The following is a 22,874-nucleotide window of genomic DNA, read 5'->3' as shown; positions in this document are numbered from 1 at the left end:
GGTGGCAAAACCTGGCTGAAGATGTAATTGCAACATGTTGCCATGTAAAACATGTTTGCTCTCTGAACTGGGTTCAAGTTCCAACATTTTTGCAGAAGAGAAGTCCTGCCTGATTTGACTGCAGTAAAGGAACTGAGTTATGGTGGTAAAGTGGGTGTCGAGATTTCGGTTTGTTTTACGTCCTCATCGTCGCCTGCAGTCGTGAACTCTGGGTCATAACTGAAAGGATGAGATTGCTGGTTCAAGCTCAGAAATGAGGCTTCCTCACAGGGCACTTGGTCTGGATTTCTGTGACAGGGTGAGAGCCGCGGCTGTCAGGGAGAGCTTCAGATTAGAGTCGCTGTTTCTGTGGATCAAGAGGGTTCAGACAAGGTGGCTCAGGAACCCCGTAACGATACCGCCCTTCAGACATGTCCCACCGGGAAGAGACTTTGAGGTCAACCTAGGACAAGCTGGAAGGACTGTACCTTTTGGCTGGCAGGGAACGTTTGGAAATCCCTGAAGGGGGAGCTGATAGGCTGCAGAGGAAGAAGATACCTCATCCTTTCTGCTGGACACACTGCTGTCAGGACTCCCACCAGGACAGGAGGGTTGAAAATGAATAGAAATTTTATCAGAACATTTGTACCTTGTACAAAATACACATACTGTATTATTTTCTGATGAAAAAATAGCATCATGTACTGTATGTGCTTGCCAGGCCTGGGATTAGAAGTAAACCCCATAATTTTGAAGTACTTTAAGACTAGATGAACTTTAGTTTCCCACTAAAGTGAAATAATGCTCATTACGGCTTAAAATGAACGTAAATGAAATCATCGGTGTTGTAAAGAGGCCGCCTGTTTTCTGTTGGGTTACATCACTTTGATTTGCACAGGCCTGCCCGATCGAGCAGGCTGAAGCAGTCAGATCATCACCAGCCTCTGCCATTAGAAGGGATCCTTAACAAAACTACTTATTCAGAGCTGGTCCCCCCATTAAAGGCTCATTTCTGTGTCTAAAATGGGTAGAAAAACAAGATACGGAGTTCGATTATTTATCTCCCCCAGTTAAACAGTATTCAGAAGATTCAACACTACCACAGCTTTATTTTAAACTTCTATTTTATATTTATTTGATCATAAACTCTTCTTGTTAATTTAAAAAAAAAACTGTTCTTTGTTTATCTCCTAGTGCACTGCTATCTTTCAGTATAGAGACTTTCCCTCATTGAATGTACTTGAACATCCAGCTCTGTAGGGGTTTTGCAGTTAAAAAATGAAAACTTGGTGCTTCCTCTTCTGGGGGTTCCTCTTATGTTAGACGAATTATATCAAACAGTGTTCTTTATCCAGACCTCTAATAGGGCGGCTGATACCCATTAAACAAAGTACAACAGCACTGCTAAAAAGGTGTTATAATGATCATTGCCATGCAAGATACTCAAGAGGGAGGCACTAGCTGGGCTAAATTGTTGTTTTCTTGGCCTGACTCTCCTGTCCCTAACAGTGTTTTGTGAACGTGATGCACATTGAGTGGGCATCAGAGAACATCTGGACTGTGTCTCATTTGCATTACCAACAAGCACTCTGCCTTTTCTGAAATATGGTTACAAGCATTACACTGCATCATGTGCATTCTGCTTTGATCATATGAAAATTGAGGTACAGGCTGCAGCTTGCTGAACTGCCCCCACCTGGCACAGTCATTTTCCTGCAGTACTGTAAATGAGTCTGAAAGATGTGTATTTTCTATTTCTAGGGACCTAGTTTGTAGAACAGAAAGTTTGAGAAACTCACAAGCAACTGCGTACCAAGCATCAAATCTATCAGGAAAATGACAACTGGTTTCATAACAGGCACCCTGAGAATTTATTGAACAGCCACCACACGGTTTAATTCGTTATGGTGATTAACATTTGTCATCAAGAAGGTCCACTGTGGACGTTAGTAGCCTGTGTAGCCAGGTGTGTTGGTTCACTGGTCCTTGTGCCCAAGACTATGCTATACATCATTCCAGCTGTTTCCACAAATGTCCAGTGGGGTTTGAGTGTGGCAAGTAGGGCTTCCACAGCATAATCGTCAACTCCTCTCTAAGGAAAGCCATTGTTATTCATGAAGCGAGAGGACATGCATTGTAGTTCAGTAGATGTGGTTCCAAGCCCTGGTCAGTCTCTACAATCCCTACAAGCGGAGATCTCTGGTGACTAGACATTCTTGCCCTGATTCTTGCAGACACTTGGAGTTACCCATCAGCTGGCCAGTTGTGTGGAACAGGCACACAGGTTCAGTCACCTCTCACTGATGAGGAGATTCAGTGCTTATGCAACAGTCAAATTCATTGGGGTGTATCTTTGTCAGTCACGAATGATCAATTAATCCAGGTGACACTGGATTAATCCGTATCTAAAATATACTTTATTTTCCTACAAACATAGAGTGACGAGTTTCTTTTGATGCTCAGTGTAGAAGCCTTTAATGCAGCATCTGTCCAAATGCATGAAGAAAGAGATACTGCACGTAAAGTGATTCACCTGCTACTGGTGTGTTTTCTGTAACAAAGGCTGTTTTTCTTCTTTCATGTAGGTCGAAAATGGAGGCCATTAATCATGCGACCAGTGTTTATATAGATTCCTGGATGGGACCAAGAGGTAAGTTTTGAACCTACTGTAGGTGTTTAATCTCAATTTGCCCCTGTGCTTGCAGTCCACACACTTTGTTAATAAGCACCTGCTTGGTGCCCAGATCATGCCACATGCTTTTCAGCTCAGCATATGAACAGCTCTTGTCAGACGAGAAAAATCAGTCCTGTTCTCGGAAATTTGCAGATCTGATTTACATACAACAGAACAGACAAAATGTTTATTCTACATTTTGTAAGAGTGCTCGTGGTTCATACTAGTTGCATTTTAATAATAGACAGAATAGAATATTGGTAGAGAGGTGGAAGGTCATGAGATTGTTTTGTTTTCAAATAAGCTCAGCTGATGACAGTGTTATTTATACTTTTAATATACTTCATACGCTTATACTGTAGAGTGAATATTTAAACCAGTTACAGATATTGAAATGAGGAAATGTAGGTACTCGTCAGCTTTACAGATACTACAAAGGAACCAAAATGCACTGAGACTCAAACCAGGGTCCTGTGGAGCTCTTTCCTTATATTAGTTCTTTCTGGCTCTTTCAGTCAGGGCTGTAATAGCTGCAGTGAAAAAAACACAGGATTGCAAGTTCCTTTTCCATGTCTGCCAAAATTGTGCTTCATTGAAAAAAAGCGCTGCATTGATAGGACATACACAAAATACTGTAATTTAACTGCTATTAATAAACAAAGACATGTACTGTATGTGTTGATGTAATTAATCATTAAAGATGGTGCTGACAAGTCAACTCAGGATACAGTCTCGTCAGTCTGCTCCACCGTAGTCCTTTGTGGTTATCAGAATTGAACTCTGTGAACAGAATATCTGAATAATAGATTGAATGGCTAAGGATTCCTTCAGTGAGGTGTACTGAGCAGATTGTAAAAAAACAGAAGTAAACCTGTTTTAACCCAAAAAAAGGTGAAACAAGTATCACCACAAAGGTGTGCAATATGGGGAGAGAAGAAAAGGAAAGTTTAGGATCACGGACGTGCACACAGATTGAATGTTTTATGTTTTCATTGTCATGTATTATATTAAAAAGGCTTAAATTGTCTTTAATATTCTCAGTTGAACAGTCTAAAAGGGTGAAAAACTGCACTGTGTTCTCTACCAAGTAGTCTATTGAAAATAATAACCCAGGCTGTGTATTCTCTCAAAGGTATCTTTATCCCATCTTGTAATAATTACATTTTACTGTATGAGAAGGTAGCATACAGTGTTCTGGCAGAATCACTGCTAGTATCTGCAGTATGTTTAATTATCTGACCAATTGATAGTATGACAAATGATGTTCAGATTATTTGCCTGTGTTGTTCACCTGTCCTATACATTGATTTTCTTATACATACATGTTCTTATACATACACAATTATAAACCTGGAATAGTTCACACCAATAAAAATAACAAGCCTAAAAAGCCCTTAAAAGATTTGTACTTGTCAGTAATTTAAAAGAAATAATACCTCTATATTATTAGTACTGTATGCCTTACTTTATCCTTCCTATGGCTGCCATCATCAACAGTATTTCAGCACTTTTCAGTCTTCCAACACCATCCCCAGTGTGTTCACAAGTGTTGTCAGAAGCTGAATTTGTTAAGGACCTTTTTACATTAGTATGTCAGAGTGCTATTATAAGACCGTTATATGTTTTTGCTTTTTAAAAGTAACAGTGCCTTCTTCTACGAATTTAGCTTTCAAAAAGGCCTGTATTTAACCTGTATTGTCTACACAGAGATGAAAGAAAAACACTTTATAAAAATACTAACAAGCGTCATTGTATGTGGAATGCCAGAATTAACATACTCTATTCAAGTACAAGTTAATGGAGATGAAAACCTTTTCCTAGTGCCTGTGACTGCAAATAGAAAAATATAGCTCAAGAGTGTTGATAAGTACCCACACTAGATCAGAAAGCCCAAACAAGGAATCACACAGCAGTACAATGTAGAAACCAAAAAAAGGCAGATAACTATTAGTAAGTAGTTTGGCCTGTGTAAACTCTTCATGTTCACATTGTTTTGGCTTGTTATTCTCAGAAATATGTTTAACTGTGGCGTGAACTCATGTTGCGCCCATTAGTAATTTGTTGCTTAGCTACATCACTTCAGGCATATGGTTATTCAAGATTAAAAAGAGATAAAATTTGATTTTTTGAGTCACTTGAAATGTTGAAAATGTTTCAAACTCAATGGTGCCTTATTATACAATTATACAACTGTTGTGTTTTACTGTAGCACAAGAGCAGGGTATTAAAAACACTCCACCCCTTATAAATGTGCGCAGGACACAGAACAGAGAAAAAATACGTTTCCAGAGATCAAAACATTTTAAAAAAATCATAAATGCTTTATTTCTGCACGTTAATGAATAATGCTTAATGATTTGTAATATTTTGTTAGTGGATTTTCCTTTCCTTAGAAATTCCTAAAATATGGTTTTGACAGACTACAGTCATTAACACGTCAGTGTCCCATTATCCTTCGCCATGTCTGGGCTCTGTGTCTTGATGTATGTGTCTCTAACACAGCGCCAGCTCTGATTCTGCCTGTGTCAGTGACCCATCACCTCTATTTAATGTCTGCGACCCATCACCTGTGTTTAATTTAATTTCCGCTTTCTGTCTGTCTTTGGTGTCACCTGGTGGGGTTTACACTGCCTGTGGTTGATACGAGATATTGCCTGCTGCTTAACAAACACTAACAGCCTTTTTGGTTTTCTGTCTTTCAGATCCCAGGGTTAGAGGGTGGTTTCTTCTTGATAACTATCCCCCTACCTTTCTGCTTACACTCATGTACCTCGTCATTGTTTGGATAGGACCGAAATACATGAACAACAGACAGCCCTTTTCTTGCAGGGGTATTCTTGTCGTCTATAACCTGGGTCTGACGCTGCTGTCTTTTTACATGTTCTATGAGGTAAGCTGAAAACATTCTGTGATTGTTAAGCATAGGTAGTTGGGGAAAATCCCTGCCAGTCCTAAACTCTGTGCTTGTTTTTTGCTATTGGTCAGCTATTGGGCTGCTGGTAACTCATATTCTAATTAGAGTCCTGCTCAGAACACAAGAGGAAAATGAGTCAGATATTTGTAAAACATTGTGGTTTTGCTGTTTTAACAGCTTGGTGGATGTGACATTGCAGTGCCTTTCTCCCATATCCCTGCTCTGCTGTTTTCGTTGCTTTAACTGTCTGTCGGTCCTTATGGAAGAAAAGTCTAGGTAGTTCACTGCAACAGGAGAAGGGCTGACTGTCCCACAAATCTGCTCAACAGAGGAAAAAGAGTCTGAAGATTAAAGGCTTTGTTTCAGCAGTGACAGGCAGCATTAGATGCCAGACCTCACAAATAATTGAATCTTTGTGCTGCTGAATACTGTGGGTCTGAAAAGCTTCTAAGATTGAACCCACCACAAGTACATTTTTTCTTTTCTGCATAAAAGAACAATTCTCATAAAGCGTGGACATTTATTAACCTTCCTATTAAATTTATTAATACAAATATGATATTTGTCACATATAAGGGTGAAATGTGTTGCATGTAATTAATAAAAATATGCTCTTTAGGTTCTCAGCAGTACTAATAAAGAAATTTATTCGTATCTCTGATGAAATAGGAACAAAAAATGGACAAAAGATTGGACAATGTGTCTTGCTTTAACAATGTTATCCTGTAGTCTAAATAGCTTTGCATAAAGCAGACATTCAAAAGGACATGATTTCATTTAACAAAAGAACAGCAAAATGATACAGCCCAGTTCAACAGAGAAGATTGCCTGGTTGCGTTTGGCGTAACCAAACCAGTATGTGAGAGGGATGTCCTGGGAAATAATGCCAAGCTCATTGCTCTTGAGCTGCATTGCCGCAGTTTTTGCATTCCTGTGTGCCAATCCACAAGCACTGATCTCCCAGCAGGACAGCGCAGGTCCGCAGAGTGCGAGGATTGCAATGGCCTGTCCTGTGGAGACGTTTCTGTGGCTGGCCTTTTTGCCTGGCCTGACTCCAGTAGCACTCCGGCGGGGCCAATGCAAGAGGAGACAGCTGTAACCTGCTAGCCTTAGCCAGCTGGCTGTAGCCGCCCGGGAAGAGTAGCAGGACATCCCACAGCAGTCTACACAGAGGCAGATCAGGTCTGAGCCTGGACCGTGCTGATGCTCTGGGAGGCCATACGCGATACTAACTTTGCCTAATTTTTAAAATGAATGTCAGTCTAGATCCTCCCTGCTCACGTGGGAGTCTGGTCTACTCTGCTCAGCCTGTTACCACCCTCACCAGGAGTGAGTGGGTAGAAAATGATGATGATGAAATCAATGTTTTGCATTGTGACAGTATGTATGTCACTTTTTATAACAAAAACATATAATGATGCTTTGACCTGTATTTTTGGTGGTTTCATTTGATTAAATATATTAGAATTAAATTAATCTGAAATGCAAAATAATGTAATAATAGCTAGAACATCTTTTTTAATTGTTTTTTTGTCTTGTAACCAGATAAGATGACTGCTGTGTATTCAAAGGAATGCACTGTTTCTGACATTGCTGTTTTCAAACAGGGAAAAGAGCAGTGCGATTTTTAGCAGAAGGTCACCTGAAGCTGATTTAGGGATTTATCTTCCCAGAGAAGTGTGCTGTGTTGCAGATGTCCTCTGGAGATTGTCCTTTTTAGTCATTGTCTTGGAATCCCAAGGAGACTTTCTGTGTTCTCCCGGTAGTTGATGATTTATTCAGCAGGCAGCGCTGGGCCACAGTATCTGGCCACCTCTCTCCCTCTGCGAGTTTCCGGGAAGCGTTCGTGTCGTTGTCATGGAGAAGCAGACTCTTCAGCTCAGTCAGTGAGGATGGAGAAAGTAGAACACTGCACAAACTTATCACTGAGTCCTGGGAATTAGGAGAACAATCTAGTTACGTGTTTCATAAATGCACATTAATAGCCGTTTGTTTCTTTGAATCTGAATTATAAATAAGAAGCTCATGCAATGAGGGGTAGCTCACTCCTCCAAGCAGTTTTTCCCTGTTTAGATTTGACCATGTTTATACAATATTCATGCAAAAGCTATTGTTACCTGTACTACACCACTGTCTTTGTGTAGTACATGGGGGTTTTGCATGAGCACAACACAGGAGTGGGTCTACAGTCTTGTCCTTCAGTGTGGCATGGCTTAGTTTCTCTGCCTGCTGATGGGAAAGTGCTCCTTTGGAAAGTCCAAACAAGTTAACCCCTGCATCTTCTCGCATAGCTCTACTATTGTATTGTTGGCTGGCCTTCAGTTTGGTGGTCTGATGTAAGACCATAAGACCAAAGTAAGACTCTCCCAGAGGACTAAACAGAATACATCCGTATCAGGGTTACAAGTACAAAAGGGGTTATTTTGTTAATTAAGTGCCAAGACATGATTCTTTCAAATTTATATGGAAGGACACTGGGTCACTAATTTAACTAGTGTACAATATTAGTGTTAGTGTGTTGTGTTAATAACAGGTTACAATTTGTACAGTTTGTACACAGTAACACAAGAGCATGTTTTTACAATTCTGCACAGCAGTAGACTGCCTGTTCTTTGTAGAATACGAGACAAAGGATTTTAGGCAGCATTACTTAGCAAGGGGAATTACCGGAGATTATGTAATGCTTTTTGGCAATGATGACAAATTAATGAGGAGGGCATTCATCAGCTTGCACATTTCCTTGCCATTGAGCTTTACGTTTTCACTATTGACAGTGAGTATTTTACAAATCCAGTGTAGAGTGATCTCTGTAATAGATTTTAGTAGTTTTCTGTACAGCAGATGATTTAGAAATTCTTGACATCTGTCAAGGTTTAAAACTGAATTATAACCTCAAACTGTGATATACTGTCTCTGGCAGCCAATACTGATGTCAGCAGAGTCACTGTCAGATTCAGCTTTTTAGCTAATAGACACATTAGATTTTACAAGATGTGTTAAGTTCAGGGATTTCACATTCAGTCTCCAGTCCTTACAATCAATTCAGTGTTGTTGCAATCAGCCTTCAATGTGGTCTGTTGTAAAAGTATTACTTCATGCATTAGAGGCAATCTGAATTTAAAAAAGTCTTCTACAAATTATAATAATATAGTTTTCTAACATTCTGCTGTGAACAGATAAAGATCTTTGTCATTTATTGCTTACAAAATACTGCTTTGTCATAAGAGATGATTCTATGGGCAGACAGATGTATTCATGAAAATAAGGTATTTGTGCTAAGGTGAAATAAACAAGTACTGTAGCTTAAAGTACTAATTACTGAAGTTAATACCATAACCTTGAGTACTTTCATACTGTATCAAAAGTATGGCTGTATACTGGTTGTTAATGGAGTTAGGGTCTTTAATGTGTATTAATGATGTACTGCTGGGGACAGGTCTCACAAAAACCCTACATGAGCTGTGAAGGTGATCTAGGTTGTGTTGCTGGGAAAGTGGGTGAAATCAGTGGACCAGTCAAAAGAAACTTTTCTCAAGTCTTGTGTGTTAATAGCATAAACTCTCCTCATTACCGAAATAGAAAGCTCGAGCCCCTTTGTGACTCGGTGGCCTATATACTGCTGTCTTTGATGAACTGCAGTGCAACAGTTGCAGTATGAATTGAATGGAAATTCCCTACAGGATATGAAATCAACAGAATAAGTGGCCCTTTGCATGCTTTGCATATCACACTCAATTTCGGCACTCTCTGTTTGCTTTCCAAAAATGTAACAGCTCTGGGAAACAATTCTCATTCTGGTTCACTGTTTTTGATGAAACACTTGAACCATTGTGTTAAGAGGCAAATTCTTAAATTCTTTTTCAGATGCATATTTAACAACCTTTTTTATACGGACGCGTCAGAGTAAAAGTGAAGGTAGGCCTGAATTTAAAAGATCTGATATGAGTAGGGAGATAATTCCCCAGCCTTTGAGCAACAGAATGCAAGTCACTGTTTCACACTGTTTGGAACTTAATTTTGGGAACTGAAAGAAGGACCAGAAAGAGTCCAGAGAGCACAAATAATGGATAACTGTAGTTAACAGTTCACTGTAGTCAGGAGCCTAACTGCTCAAGCTCTTAAAGGTGAGTAGCAGTGATTTGAATTTGATATCCACAGGGAGTCAGTGCAAGAAGTGAAAATACTGTAGGTGCTATCACATTGTAAAGATCCGAGCAGCTAAGCATTAAGCATACAGCAGCTTGTTAAGATCATGTTTGGAGACACTAGTAAACGCTGCATGACAAAAAACAAGCCTGGAAAACACAATAACAGATAGTGTCTGTTTTGCTTCACACTGGGAGATATGATTGGCTACCAGCACTATTGTGATAAAATATTAATATGACAAAAAAGACACTTTCAGAACATGTTTAAAGGCAGCACCCAACAAGATTCCCAACAAGACTACTTGGAGCGATTATAGGGCACTTAGTGGTCAAAACTAAGGTTGACACATTTGCCAAGTTCATAAGGAGAGGGAAACAGCATAACATCTAGGTTTCGTCAGAGTTCAGATGTAAAAGGTTTTGTTGAATCCGTTTTTTAACATCACCTGTGGTACCCTGTAGACTTATTCATACGTCTCATGAAATAGGAACAGAAATGATCATATAATGGATTGGACAACATGTATTCCTTTAAAACACTAAAAAGAATTATAGTGTAATCTTTATATTAAGTGATCATTTTGTTCTTTTGTTCCTGTTTCATCAGGCTGTTTTGCATGAACATGCTGTAAGTCTCAGTGTAATCAGCACAGATGTGAAAGCTGACTCCACACCTATGATGAATCTGACCTAATGGCAGCATAAACAACATGCCCCCAGAGACTGCTGGGGAAGAGCGTACTGTTACAAAATATGCTCTCCTACCTCTGAAGGTAGCAATTGAGTATTGAGTATTTGTTGCTTAACTAGGAGAGCATTAGTCAAAACTGAAGAGCAGACTACTGCATGCAAAAAAACAAAACAAAACAATTGATGACCAGTTGGTTCTTGTTAACACAAGTTTCAAAAGACAAAATGTGAAGAGAGTATTATTTTGTCATAAAACTTAATACACTAGGCTGGGCTCTTTCACCATATATGGCTTCCTGAGTAATAGTTGGGTAATTTATTTTTGACATAGATGGGTTTAAAAACATAACTGTTTGAAACCTTCAATTAAAGCAACATTTGAACAAGAGCTCCTTTGAGCAACAACATTTGGGAGTTTGAGAGACACAGCTGTACAACAGTGAACAAAGAGGAGCCACAAGTTGATGGTTGCTATGGAAATCGCACTTGGTATAAAAGAGGAGATGCTTGAGGAAGTAGAAATAAGCTGACCTCGTCTTTGGAAAGGACACTCACTGCTTGATTAGTTTTGCTCTGATATTAACTCTAAGTTGGGTCACAGACACCAGATCGTATCCTGTCTTTCAGTGAGGAGCCACATGATTCTGGTGTAGTATTTTACCATTGCTACTGCTACTACTATTTAAGATGGATAGACAGTATTACTGAAGAAATGAATATGAATTTGCAAGAGCTCAGAGGCGCAGTTGTTGACAGACAGGCCTGGCATGCTGAAGTCCATGAGGTCACGAAGAGTCGGACTCGACTTAACGCTTAAACACACTGCTACTGTGAAGTAAAATATTTATTACCCTATGCATCCATATTTTGAAGTAGATAAAGAAAGATATATCCATAAAAACACCTAAATGTGATTAATTTTAAGACACTTAGAATAAAAGGAAGTGCCATAAAAATGTAAAGCTTTTTACGAATTTAAAAACTAGAGGGGTCATATTATATCGGTTAGAATTCTTAAATAGGTCTCTTTTTAAATCTGCTTATTAATGGTTAAAATTAATGCTTTTACAACTACACTAATTTGGAAAGACAATATGAAACACTGTCTGACCTTAGAATAGTCTTGTTACAGAATCTGAACTGTACACATCTGTATTAATGAAGGAGATCAGCAGACAAATCTGATCTGCTGGGTTTGGACCCTGAGGTGTTTCTTGTTCTATCCTGCAGAATCGCACTAAACGTGTATTTATAAACCTGATTAATTTAGTACCTGCGTATGAATCAGACTTGTTATTTTCTGCATTATCTCTACTTTTGTCTTTTTGATGTTAAAATCTTGCCATGAAAGTTAGTATCGTGACAGCTGCCCTCATTGTGTTTCACTCAGCGGAAAGGAAAATAAAAATCGTTTACGTGCTTTTTGATAAGGATTGGAGTGCTGATGCTCTTTAAAGGATTTTGTGAAGGAGATATTTGAGTCCTTTGGAGCTGGTTGATTTACCCAGAGTCTGTCTCCAGAATTCGAACATACGCACAGGGTTGGTATAAATGCAACATATGAGGCAACAAATATTTTCTATTCACTGTTATGACAACAGATTGCTGTAATACAAAGCCTTGGTCTCTTCACTTTGTCTGTTATTTGCACAATTGGCCTGACAGCGTTTATGTCCGTCCAGGGCTGTCCCGAAAGGAGAGGAAGTGGTGAGTAACAGTTAAGAATGACTCACAGGCAGTAGAAATGATACACCCGCCCACAGCCTGGAATAGATGCAAGAGAAGACGCCCCACTTTAACTTTAACTAAAGGAAATTCCATACTAAAGGAAGGAGAGAAAATACAAGAGCTGACAAGCACTGAAGTACTTTGTATTATTCACTGACGATGGATGCAAGCGTCCTTTACTCTGAGAGATTTCTTTAAGTTCAGCTTTTAGACTGCATTTTTAACCGTCTGGCCCTGCGGATGACAATTGCATTTTTTATCTCACATGCCAGAGGCATGAAGTCTTCTTGGAGCCCACTGATATGTGTATAGACTGGTATGTGGGGACCTAGAAGCTGTAAATTGTTTATTTAGTTTGCGTTACCCTATTACATGATTCTCATTTTCATCCTTGAGGAATGTTTTGCTCTTGTTTTACTATATGGGAAGCTGCCTTGACTGTCAGGAAGGGCACAAGGGAAGCTATTTACTGCTGTGCAAAGTTCTGAAACACAGTGGGCTAGTTTTACTGGCTAGTTTACTACTAGCGTCAGCAGTCTGTTTTCTGTTATGTACATAATGTGTTTTATTATGATTTAAGGACCTTGTCTCTTTTAGTGTGAATTGCTGAAGGCAGGTGGAAAAGTCTGAAAGCTTACTTTTTCTAAAACTGCTAATAAATTGTAATATAATTAATCAACAGCAGAAGTTAGAAGAAACACTTAAGTCGTCTTAAGGCAGCAGTTGTTTAGTGAAAGCAATTATTGCTTAGAAAAACACCGTAGAACTTTAAGACTGGTATTCCACTAATAAACTTCACCAAGTCGTTTCTCTCATTCAGTGTTGGAGTAATGCATTCGCCTGGAAAAAGTAATTTCAGAAAAAACAAGCAAAAAAGATTTAAATAGAAGACATACACAAAGACGTGTACTATAACTCCTCTCTTCAGGTATTTAAGAGAACTCTCAACTAAACCGAATTACTTTAATGACAGTTTAAATATGTTTGTGTGTGTCTGTGGGGGGTGCGTTTGTGGCCCTATAGCAGCTTCAAGGGCTGTTGTACAGAATTAACATGAAATTGCAAAGACATGGGCATCCTTAGTATACTTAGCATACTGACCACTAACCTGAACACATGGCTTCAGTTTAGTGATGTAAATGTGTCTGTTCTGAATGCAGAAGAGTCAGGAGATATTAATTACATTGTGCTGCTGATGCCATGATTCCTTAACAATAATATTCTTATGACTTTGAACGTTATTTCCATTTCTATCTGACGTCTTTACAAGCCGGGCGGTGGAATTGTGGAACAGGTTACCCAGCCATGCTGTTGAAGCCAGCACCCTGCTTTATTCCAAGATGGATGAGATCTTCATCTCTGCAGTAAACATAGCTAGTGGGTTCAGCCTTGCAGGGAGACATTAGGAAAGGAAACAGCTTTGCTTCATGAGTATCGGCTGGGTCTGCTTTTGGTGGTGAGGATTCTAAAATGCTGTGACCTTTTGTTTGCGCAGCTTGTCGTGGGAGTGTGGCAAGGAGGGTACAATTTCTTCTGCCAGGACACACACAGTGCAGGGGAGGCTGACACGAAGGTAAGTCAGAAATGAGTGGCGTCCATAGGGTGCAGGCCTATCACCTCATTCCTTGCAGTACATTTTTCAAGATAATATCATGAAAAATGGTTTTTAGTCTGCCTGCCAGAAAAAGTTACTTGACCTAAGCCCCCACCCCCAAAAGCCGCTCGTAACAAAACAGATAACTGTTTCCTTGGAGACAGATTTAGGGGTACGAACAGTGAGGGTCGCCTTTTCAGACTTGCTTGTAGGAAAAGGGTGAAAAGATCGAAATATAATGAAATACCACAGAGATCTGGACAACATGCGGATGAATAACCACACAACTTTTTTCTTACAGCACTTTTCAAGGATTTCTTGCTCCTTGAGATTGTTTTTTGCAGTGTTGTATCGTAGTTCATTTGGGTATCTTTCAACAATAGAGCACCACTATATTGACCAGAAATACTTGCCACTTTGTGGCCGGCATTTATCACCCCTTCCATTTTCAAAACTACCAAAGCATTCTTGTCTGGCCAGAGTCGTCATCCCTTTGTGCTGGTTTTATGATGCACAGCGAGAAAGAGCACCAGGCCCTCACCTTGCAGAACACTGAGAATTGCAGCACCTGTGACTTGAATTTTATTGTACTAGCTGTCAGCTTACATTGCCTCAGCAGAATAATTCTGATTTGTAGTAACGATTACGTTGTTCTCCAGGTGTTTTGAAATGTGATAGATTGTTAAGGTCATTGTGTTTGCTTATTTTCAGAAACACATCTTTCACAAGGGAAATTGCATTTCAGCACAGTAGCATTACTGAGGCCTTGCTAAGCACATTTCAGACAGTTGCCGAAACTTTTATTGAATCTTTTCTAATATTCACTGTGGTAGCCTGGTTTAATAACCTGAATATATACAATAAAAACAGACTGAGCAGGACAGCGAAGATAGCCAGCAGAATGACAGGTGCACAACAGCTACAGCTGGCAAACATCTACTGTACATCAAACAAATAGTGCAGAAGGTCAGTATAGTCACTGACTGTCACGACTCCCCTCACACAGTGAAACTGAGCTCCTCCCATCTGGGTGTTGAGTTAGACTACCCACGTTAAGTGCACTATAACTAAGTTGCCCTTTATTCCCATGGCTGTTAACCTGCTTACGTTTGACAAGTGATTGTATATTTGACCTTATTTACTCATCCTGCATGTATATTATGTATGTATCTCGTGCTCTGATGACCCAATTTCATGATTTATTTATTTTTCTAAATTGTGACGTTTACTCAAGCTACTAACTTGTTTTCTCATCTTATGCACGAGCGTTTCTTATTTGTCAATGGGTACATGTTGTGTTTAATGGATTCTGTATTGTGTCTTTTATCTGCCTACAAAGCAAATTTCCCATCTGGGACTATAAAGGAAGTAAGTAGGGCACTGCTGCCTGGGGAATCCCATCTACATTCGGCGAGTCACTGGACACGGGTTCGAATCTGTGATCTTAGAGCTCAGGCTTTGCTCAGAAGAGCATCTTTACCAGCTGAGCCACCCAGGAGTGACCTGCTTATATTAATATGTAATTATTATCATAACCAACTGCAGACTGCACGCACAAGTACTTCAGATGCAGAGATCCCTTTGGAAGTTTACATGCAGACAACCTAGACAATACTTTACATTAGCTAGCACAGCAGTCCAACAGTCTTCTGCAAGATTGTTTTAGCTGTCAGCCTTATGAACCCAGACTTTGTGAATTTACTGGATAAAAACAACGTGCTTCTGGCTCGATTGACTGAATTGATTTGGATGGCCATTGATTTCAGATTGACTGAATCGGTTGCGCTATTCAATATATGACTTTTCCAGACTAGCCATCTTTAATCTGATACTGCAGTTGTGTCAGTTGTGAGTCACTTTGGATAAAAGTGTCTCCCAGATGAAAAAATGTGAATGTAAATATTGCTTGGCATTACCATGGACACACACTTGGGCTCACAGCCAAGAACTTGGTGCTAAAGTGCTATATTTATTCATTCCCCCTAAAATCGTTTGTTTTGGATTAACTGAGGCCTTGTTACCTTTTTTCTGTGTATTATGTATTTATATTTATGCATTGTTTGGTATATCCCTGTGTGCATATTTGCAAGTTGAAGATTATAGTTGATTATTTGGACACCAAAGTATGTTATTTTCTTGTTTAATAATCATTTCCAAAATCAGAATGGTCTCTTTGCTCATTTTGCTCCAGTTGATGAGTGAGAGAAGGGTTGTGACTCCTGAACCAAGGCCAGATGGGAGACTTTCCAGATGTTTCCTGTCCTGGGAGACATAGTTTAGTGGGGTGCAGCACATTGGCTCTTAATCTGAAGCCACTGTTTGTCTGTTTATGGTTTCTTCATCATTTTGTTTCTAGATTGTACACGTCCTGTGGTGGTACTACTTCTCCAAACTTATTGAGTTCATGGACACATTTTTCTTCATTTTACGCAAGAACAACCACCAGATTACAGTTCTGCACGTCTACCATCATGCCAGCATGCTGAACATCTGGTGGTTTGTCATGAACTGGGTGCCTTGCGGACATTGTAAGTCAAAACGTACCACTTGATCTTATAGTCTTGTAAATGATCCACCCAGGGCAGAAGTATTGCTCATTTTAAAGCTTGTATTAATTATTTGCTTTAGAAGGTTAGCTGTGGAGTGAGTACAGGTGACAGAGGTATTTTTGAGAAATATTCCTTTTGTTCACATTTAAGCATGGTAAGGTTGAATAAGTACCATTCATTGTTGCTTTGCTTTTCCTTATTCTTTCATTCAGCATATTTTGGAGCAACTCTCAACAGCTTCATTCACGTCTTAATGTACTCCTACTATGGGCTTTCCGCCATCCCAGCAATGCGCCCCTATCTGTGGTGGAAGAAATACATTACTCAGGGACAGCTGGTGAGTTTCAGTGCCTATAGTCACGCTGCTGCTCACCCAAAAATGAACACAATGCAGACGGATGATTTCTTGCACTCAAACAGAACAACATGTATAAAGACAATTCTGAATACACCAGCAAAAAGCTTAATGCTTTCTCCAGCAGAAACATGGGCTTGCAGGCTGGCTGTCCTCTACAGTTTAACAAGCATCGATTTTCAGTGTTAATTGGAAACGATTAAAAATTAAGGTTGATATAAAAAGGTCAAGGAAACAAGCTGCCATTTGCAGATAAAGCAGGAACACAAGAAAGAACGGCACATTGATTGAGGATATATTATATCGGAAAATGTTGAAAATTCTCAACATGGAAAATTCATGGTATTTTATTTAATGAAGGTCAAATGTGATTATGTTGGCAACAGTTCTGTTTTTATTAAGTTCTGTCGTGTTTTCCGTGACAGTCTGTCAACACTGGTTCTGTTAAAGAAAATGTAGGCAGCAGCCTGAAGGAAAGGAGATGCTAAGGGAGCTGAAATTGAATCACTGCGAAAGGACAGTGCAAAGAAAAGCAAGATGTGGACCATTTAACAGTGTTCTCTAAACTGAATTGACAGAATATTTACCTTACTCATATACAGTAGCTTCTTCATAACATTAACATTAAGGATGTTGCCCAAGTACTGCATAACCTAGTATTTACTGTAGGCCTTGTCTTTGTTACTTTAGTATACGAATGCAGGGCTTAGCATTTGATTGCCTTTTATACTTGTGGTCTTCAACCTAGTAAACCTAATAAACCTCATGTCAGCTCTCACCTTGGGGGAGAGGGGTTTCATGGGGGCACCTCGAACACGCCTGCCTTGGTGCATTCTGTTTGGAAAGACAAGTTTGAAAGGAGCATTTACTGTCGACATTAAGATTAAGATAAAACAGAAGCAGTTGCTTGATTAAAGAACCTAACAAGAGTTACAAATGAGAGGAGACCATTCAACGCATCGAGCCAGTTTGGTTGTGCGGAGCTAATTGATCCCAGGATCTCTTCCAGCTGCTTCTTGAAGGACGCCTCCTGTTCTGGATTTTAAATGTGCTTCCAGATTGCGCCCTCTGGCTTGTTCTTCACTGTTCTTTCTGAACTGGTCATTTATGCATGCTCTTACTGCTACAGTAAACCACAACCTCAGTACCTTACTCTAAAGTGTTAGCTCATTTAACTCATCATTTAAAAACATACATTTCTTTGTGCTTTTCCATCTCCTTTTTTCAGATTCAGTTTGTGTTAACTATGTTCCAAACTGTGTGCGCTGTCATTTGGCCATGTGGGTTCCCTATGGGATGGCTGTATTTCCAGATATGTTACATGATTACACTGATCGTTCTTTTCTCCAACTTCTACATACAGGTAAGAACACCTTCTGAATTGTTCAGTAGTTGTTGTCTTGTTGATTACTTTCTAATTCCAGGGTTACCTCAACCACACACTTAAACTTTTGGTACTGGTTTTTCTGTTTGCAAGGCAGGAGGCAGGCAGTTCTGTTTGTAGTGAATTTAAATGAGTGGACGTAGAATAGAGTCTAAAAGTTACTTCTGTTTGGGTGAATGCAGAATCTGAAAGAAAGCCATTGTGCACTTTCTCAAACAAAGAGAAAATGGAGTGAGGGTGAGAGATCAGTTGGCTTAAGCAGAAAATGTAGATGGAAAGAGTTCTTTCATTTCAGCTTTCATTTCACACATACAGTGTGAAGACTTGTTCAAGTCTCTAAATGGGCACTGAAAGCAATAATAAACAGTAAAGTCAATACATTTCTATTGGCAATGACATCAACAGGGCCTCCTGAGTGGATCAGCTGGTAAAGGCTCTCACCCAAATGCAGGTTCGAGGCCAGGGTCATGTTATTAGCCAGCTGTGACTGGGATTTGAATGAGCGCTCCCTGTGGCCTCCCAGGCTCTTGCAGACTCAGGGTGCTGTCGGTCCTGCTGGTACGGCACCAGACCTCCTGCGCTGGGCTGTGCTGCCTGGGGGTGTGTCAGAGGGGGAGGGGCCTGAAGGAGGTCAGTGGGAGGAGTCTGTCTGCAGCTGCCCCGCCCCCCTGCGCGCTGTCACAGGGATCGCAGCTGAAGAACACACCGATCTCATATCGGCTGGCCATATCCAAAACAAGAACTGAAATACCTGGCGATGGGAAAATATAAATACTGTACAGGAAAGGATGTTCGAGGGGGGAGCTGCATCAGCATACAATGGCTGCAAAGGGATGATTAAAGGTTAATTCCCCCTAATAAACAGAAAGGAGAAATGAAATGTTTCAGCTCTAGAGCCTTCTTCAGGTGTCCTGAAAGTAAATTAACTTTCACGTGTTCCTTTACAAGGAAGAATGACTGTCAAAACACTGGATAGAGTCTCATTCGTCTTTGACCTACCTGTATTTCCCTTTTGTTGCCCAGACCTACAATAAGAAAGGAGCTTCCCAGAGGAAAGAGCACCAGAATGGTTCTGCTGTGTCCATGAATGGACACTCGAATGGAGTCTCAGGAGTCTCGGCAGAGACGGTGAAACACAGAAAACACAGAGGGGATTGACGTGCTGTCCCCTGCCCTGCAGAAATCTCACAATCTGAAAACTAGCACACTTAGAGGTACCGTTGCTAGGAAGAGGATTTTAAATTGTATTTTAAATTTCTAGATTGCCCTATTATATCCATTTAGATAAAGAACCAAAGCCATTCTAATGCTAAGGAATTGTAGACTGTTTGCACATTACAACCTGTTTATTATTCATATTGAATCGAGCCCATTATGGTTAAGGGAACAGTATGTGAATGTTTATACATACTGTATATATTGTGCCCTTTTTATTTAGTTAAAAAAAGAAACTAGACAGGTTCATTCTCTAAAAAACTGCATCTCTCTGGCTCACTTCATGTTTTATGTGCTAACCTCCAAAAGGTTTCAAAATCATGTTGAAATGTCAAATACAATTCTTGCCCAACCTAGACCACTAAGTGAGTGTTCTTGGTAGATAATAGTCATGTTTTTCACCTGCTGCACATTGGATAAGGTACAGTATGCAGTACAGAGTATACTTTAACCAGCTAAAGAAAAGTAGATGCTATATAAACAGTAGTTTGAATAATGTGGAAATGCAGCCATGTCAAAAGTAGTCCAACATGAAATGAATGACAGTAGAATAGCACATATCATTATTCACTCTCCTTGTAGGGACCCCTGCTGTGTTATTGTGGAATCCATTGTAATACACCTTACCTGTACATACTGTACCAGTATCATACTGTATACATACTATATTGTGCAGTATAGTATAGTGCTACCATTTAAAGGTTAAAGTTACTTCTGCTATTGATATCACGTTTCTAATTAATGTCTGTGGAATCTTATGTACATCTTAGAGGACATATTGTGAGTGGGGCTTTTCAGAATACGGTGAATTGATAAGGGTCTGGAGTTGCAGTAACGTAATTTAGTCAAATTTCTTATTTTAGCAAAGTTTGGCAAAGTTCAAGCCAGGATTGACCAGGATTGATCATGAAACATTTACTCTCCAATCTATCTTAAATGTTAATAAGTCTTTATCTTAATTTGGCCAGGTCTCTTATTTATTTTAGGGAAAGAAGGTTGTAAATTAGGTTAACACTAGAAAGCTGTTTTTAACCTCTGAGAGTGTTTACGGTATGTAAGATGGAAATTAACTGTATACATTGGTGAAGAATGAATAAATGAAGTTAGCTATGTTTTTTAGCATGCAGTTTTTCTATTAATAACTTGATAAATGTCAAGTTGCACCTGCTATAAAAAGTTTCTAAATACTCATGGCATGTTGTTGAAAATGGGTGAGCACAGAGAAAGATCTCAAGTGTAACTAATAATTGTATTGTGCATTATTGACTTCAGCTGTTTGTACTCAGGGGAGCGGTGGTCTTCAACTCAGTTGTTCAGTGTCCTTACTAATATACCGTATATCAAGTGGTGGTAATTAGGCTCACAGCAAATACAGTGTTGTGGGAGGGCTCAGCTGAATATAATTTTAGACATTTTTCTTTGGCCTTAAAGATGCTGTAGCTTAAGGAGGCACTGGTTTACAGCTGCACTTTAGTCTAAGAATCGTAGAAATCTTAGAAAGGAGTGATGTTAGCTGAGAAAGTATGGTGTACTCTTAAACACATTTGCACATGTGTTTCTTAAGATTCTTGATGCTGTTAAAGTCCCCATTAACTGTCCCGTTTTAAAGGCCTTGGTTAAGTCTAGGACATTTTTTTTGTTTTGATCAATATTGAATGTACAGTGGGCGGCAAACATGAAAACAGAACAAAAACACTAAACCTCACTCTATTCTTTTCAGCGTTTAGGACAGCAGCACTATCTAAGCCATATATCTGGAACTGTAGCCACAGGAGATCTAAGAACAAATTAATGAGCCAGCATTCTCTCCCACATGTCAAATTCCTTAGAATATTTCTATTCTAATCATGTCCCTTGTTGCCATGAGCATTTTCGAATCCTTCAGTGCAAACACATATGGAAGTGGTGAAACAGAGATGTCCATTTATTCCCCAATTATGACATGAGACACACAGGTGGAAGCACTTCAAAAACTAGATTTTGGTTTGAAATCTGCTTACCTTCATGAAAAACAATCTTCATTAAACTGAGTTTTGTTTTCTGGTGTTGTGATGTTTGAAGGCAAATGTTGCTCCCCTTAAAGTATATTAATCATCTTACTGTTCATCACTTCCAGGCTGTGGAAGAACCAGGTTTTGCCACAGTAGAGCGGGGGTCCCAGTCCTGGCCTGACACCTGCTGGTTTTCTTCCCAGATATGCTCTCAGTTACATAATTTAATCTTTAATTGACTTAATAAACAACTCATGTGAACTGTTGGACTGTTTTCGGTTCTTAAAGCAGATTGCCTTTAACTATTATATTTTATAAGGAATATAAAATGCCTAAGTTTGGAGTGCAAAACATTGCAAATATTCCAGTCACACAAACTGTTAGTGAACTGGTCTGAAAATAAATCCAGCAGGGGTGTGGGGCTCCAGGACCAGGCCTGGAAACACCTGTCACATCACAATGAATGACCTTGATTTGAGACTGTACACTAAGTATTGCCTTAATAGTGAATTACCTGGTAGGTGCTGCTTCTTCATGTTCTAAAAGTTTTTTTTTAGTAAAACTCCTAAGATTGTTTTCGTTGCTGTCAAAGCATGCTACTGTAACACAGATTTAACAGTGTTTTTGTCCATTGTAATACACTTATGCCTTAAAGATTAATTGCAGGGGTCAGCGAGTGAAGAATGCAAAATAGAAACTCTAAAGCCTGTGTAGAGAGGCGAGAGCCATTACATTAACAACTTGGCATCGAGTAGAGTTGACTGACGGCTTCATTGTTCATATTCATAAACCTGTAAATCAGCCCTTGCAGAACAGCCAATGCTATAGTCTTGACATGCACTGTTAGTTTTCATTGGATAAACTTGATATCTTACTGTGATCATGGAAAATCAGTGTATCTGAAATGTTAAATCCTCAATCATGCTGAAAAGTAAGAAAAAGCATATAGTTCCCTGGATGTGGATATATAACGTGCAGTGGTAGTAAAACATCTTTGCTTAGAGGAAGAAGATCCTGGGATTTAAATGGAGCCAGATTAGTGATAACCACCTAACAGTACTGCAATGGAAGGGAATACTGATGTAATGTAACTGTAATGTCATTGAATTTCAATAAATAAAAGGTGTTAATGTCACACTAAAAATTGTAATTGTAGAGTGCTTGGAGTGAAGTCCTCCCCCCAGCGGGTATCGCATTGTTATTCCCCTGCAGTGGATACTAGTTCTCACCTGTGCCGGGTCTTCATCCAGCGCACTCACTGCATTCCCTGCTGCCCAGCGCCGTGCGGAGCCAGAGGAACGGAGCACCTATCATTGACAGCGTTCCGACATCACATGTACTCCACAGAGCAGCCCCCTTTGGGAACCTCAGCCAAGTTCACACCGGACAGCAGCAGCAGATGGTCTGTAGGCCCTGCGCTCTGTCCTGAGCGAGCTCCCCTGGTTCTGAAGCTAATTCAACTGCAGTGTGACAAGCCTGATCGGATCAGGTCTCGGAACCAAAGCAGGTTTGGGCCTAATCAGTACAGCGAAGGGAAATGACTAGATGCAGATGATGACTCATGACTCTTCGAGTAGAAATTACTATTTGTATACTCAAATATGCTAGATTATGTACACAGTCTACTCAACCCATTCAAAGCAAAAAAAGAAA

General features: G+C 39.7%; 1 protein-coding gene across 4 annotated transcripts in view; it reads left to right on the top strand.

Annotated features, from left to right (window-relative positions):
* elovl5 (ELOVL fatty acid elongase 5) overlaps nt 1-22,365 on the top strand; it is a 28,794-nt gene extending 6,429 nt beyond the window's left edge. For all 4 annotated transcript variants that reach the window (XM_088933845.1, XM_088933846.1, XM_088933847.1 and 1 more), the window contains exons 3-9: nt 2,565-2,629; nt 5,356-5,543; nt 13,629-13,706; nt 16,084-16,255; nt 16,489-16,613; nt 17,860-17,994; nt 19,039-22,365. In XM_088933845.1, coding sequence (XP_088789971.1) covers nt 2,572-2,629; nt 5,356-5,543; nt 13,629-13,706; nt 16,084-16,255; nt 16,489-16,613; nt 17,860-17,994; nt 19,039-19,173 — 891 coding nt within the window. In that variant the 5' untranslated portion in view covers nt 2,565-2,571 and the 3' untranslated portion in view covers nt 19,174-22,365. The remainder of the gene's footprint in view (nt 1-2,564; nt 2,630-5,355; nt 5,544-13,628; nt 13,707-16,083; nt 16,256-16,488; nt 16,614-17,859; nt 17,995-19,038) is intronic.
* Nucleotides 22,366-22,874: the final 509 nt, after the last annotated feature.

This window comes from Atractosteus spatula, chromosome 15 (assembly GCF_055471065.1).
Source record: "Atractosteus spatula isolate fAtrSpa1 chromosome 15, fAtrSpa1.hap1, whole genome shotgun sequence".
In the NCBI taxonomy this organism is placed as follows: domain Eukaryota; kingdom Metazoa; phylum Chordata; class Actinopteri; order Semionotiformes; family Lepisosteidae; genus Atractosteus; species Atractosteus spatula.
This window is presented reverse-complemented; position numbering and strand designations above follow the sequence as displayed.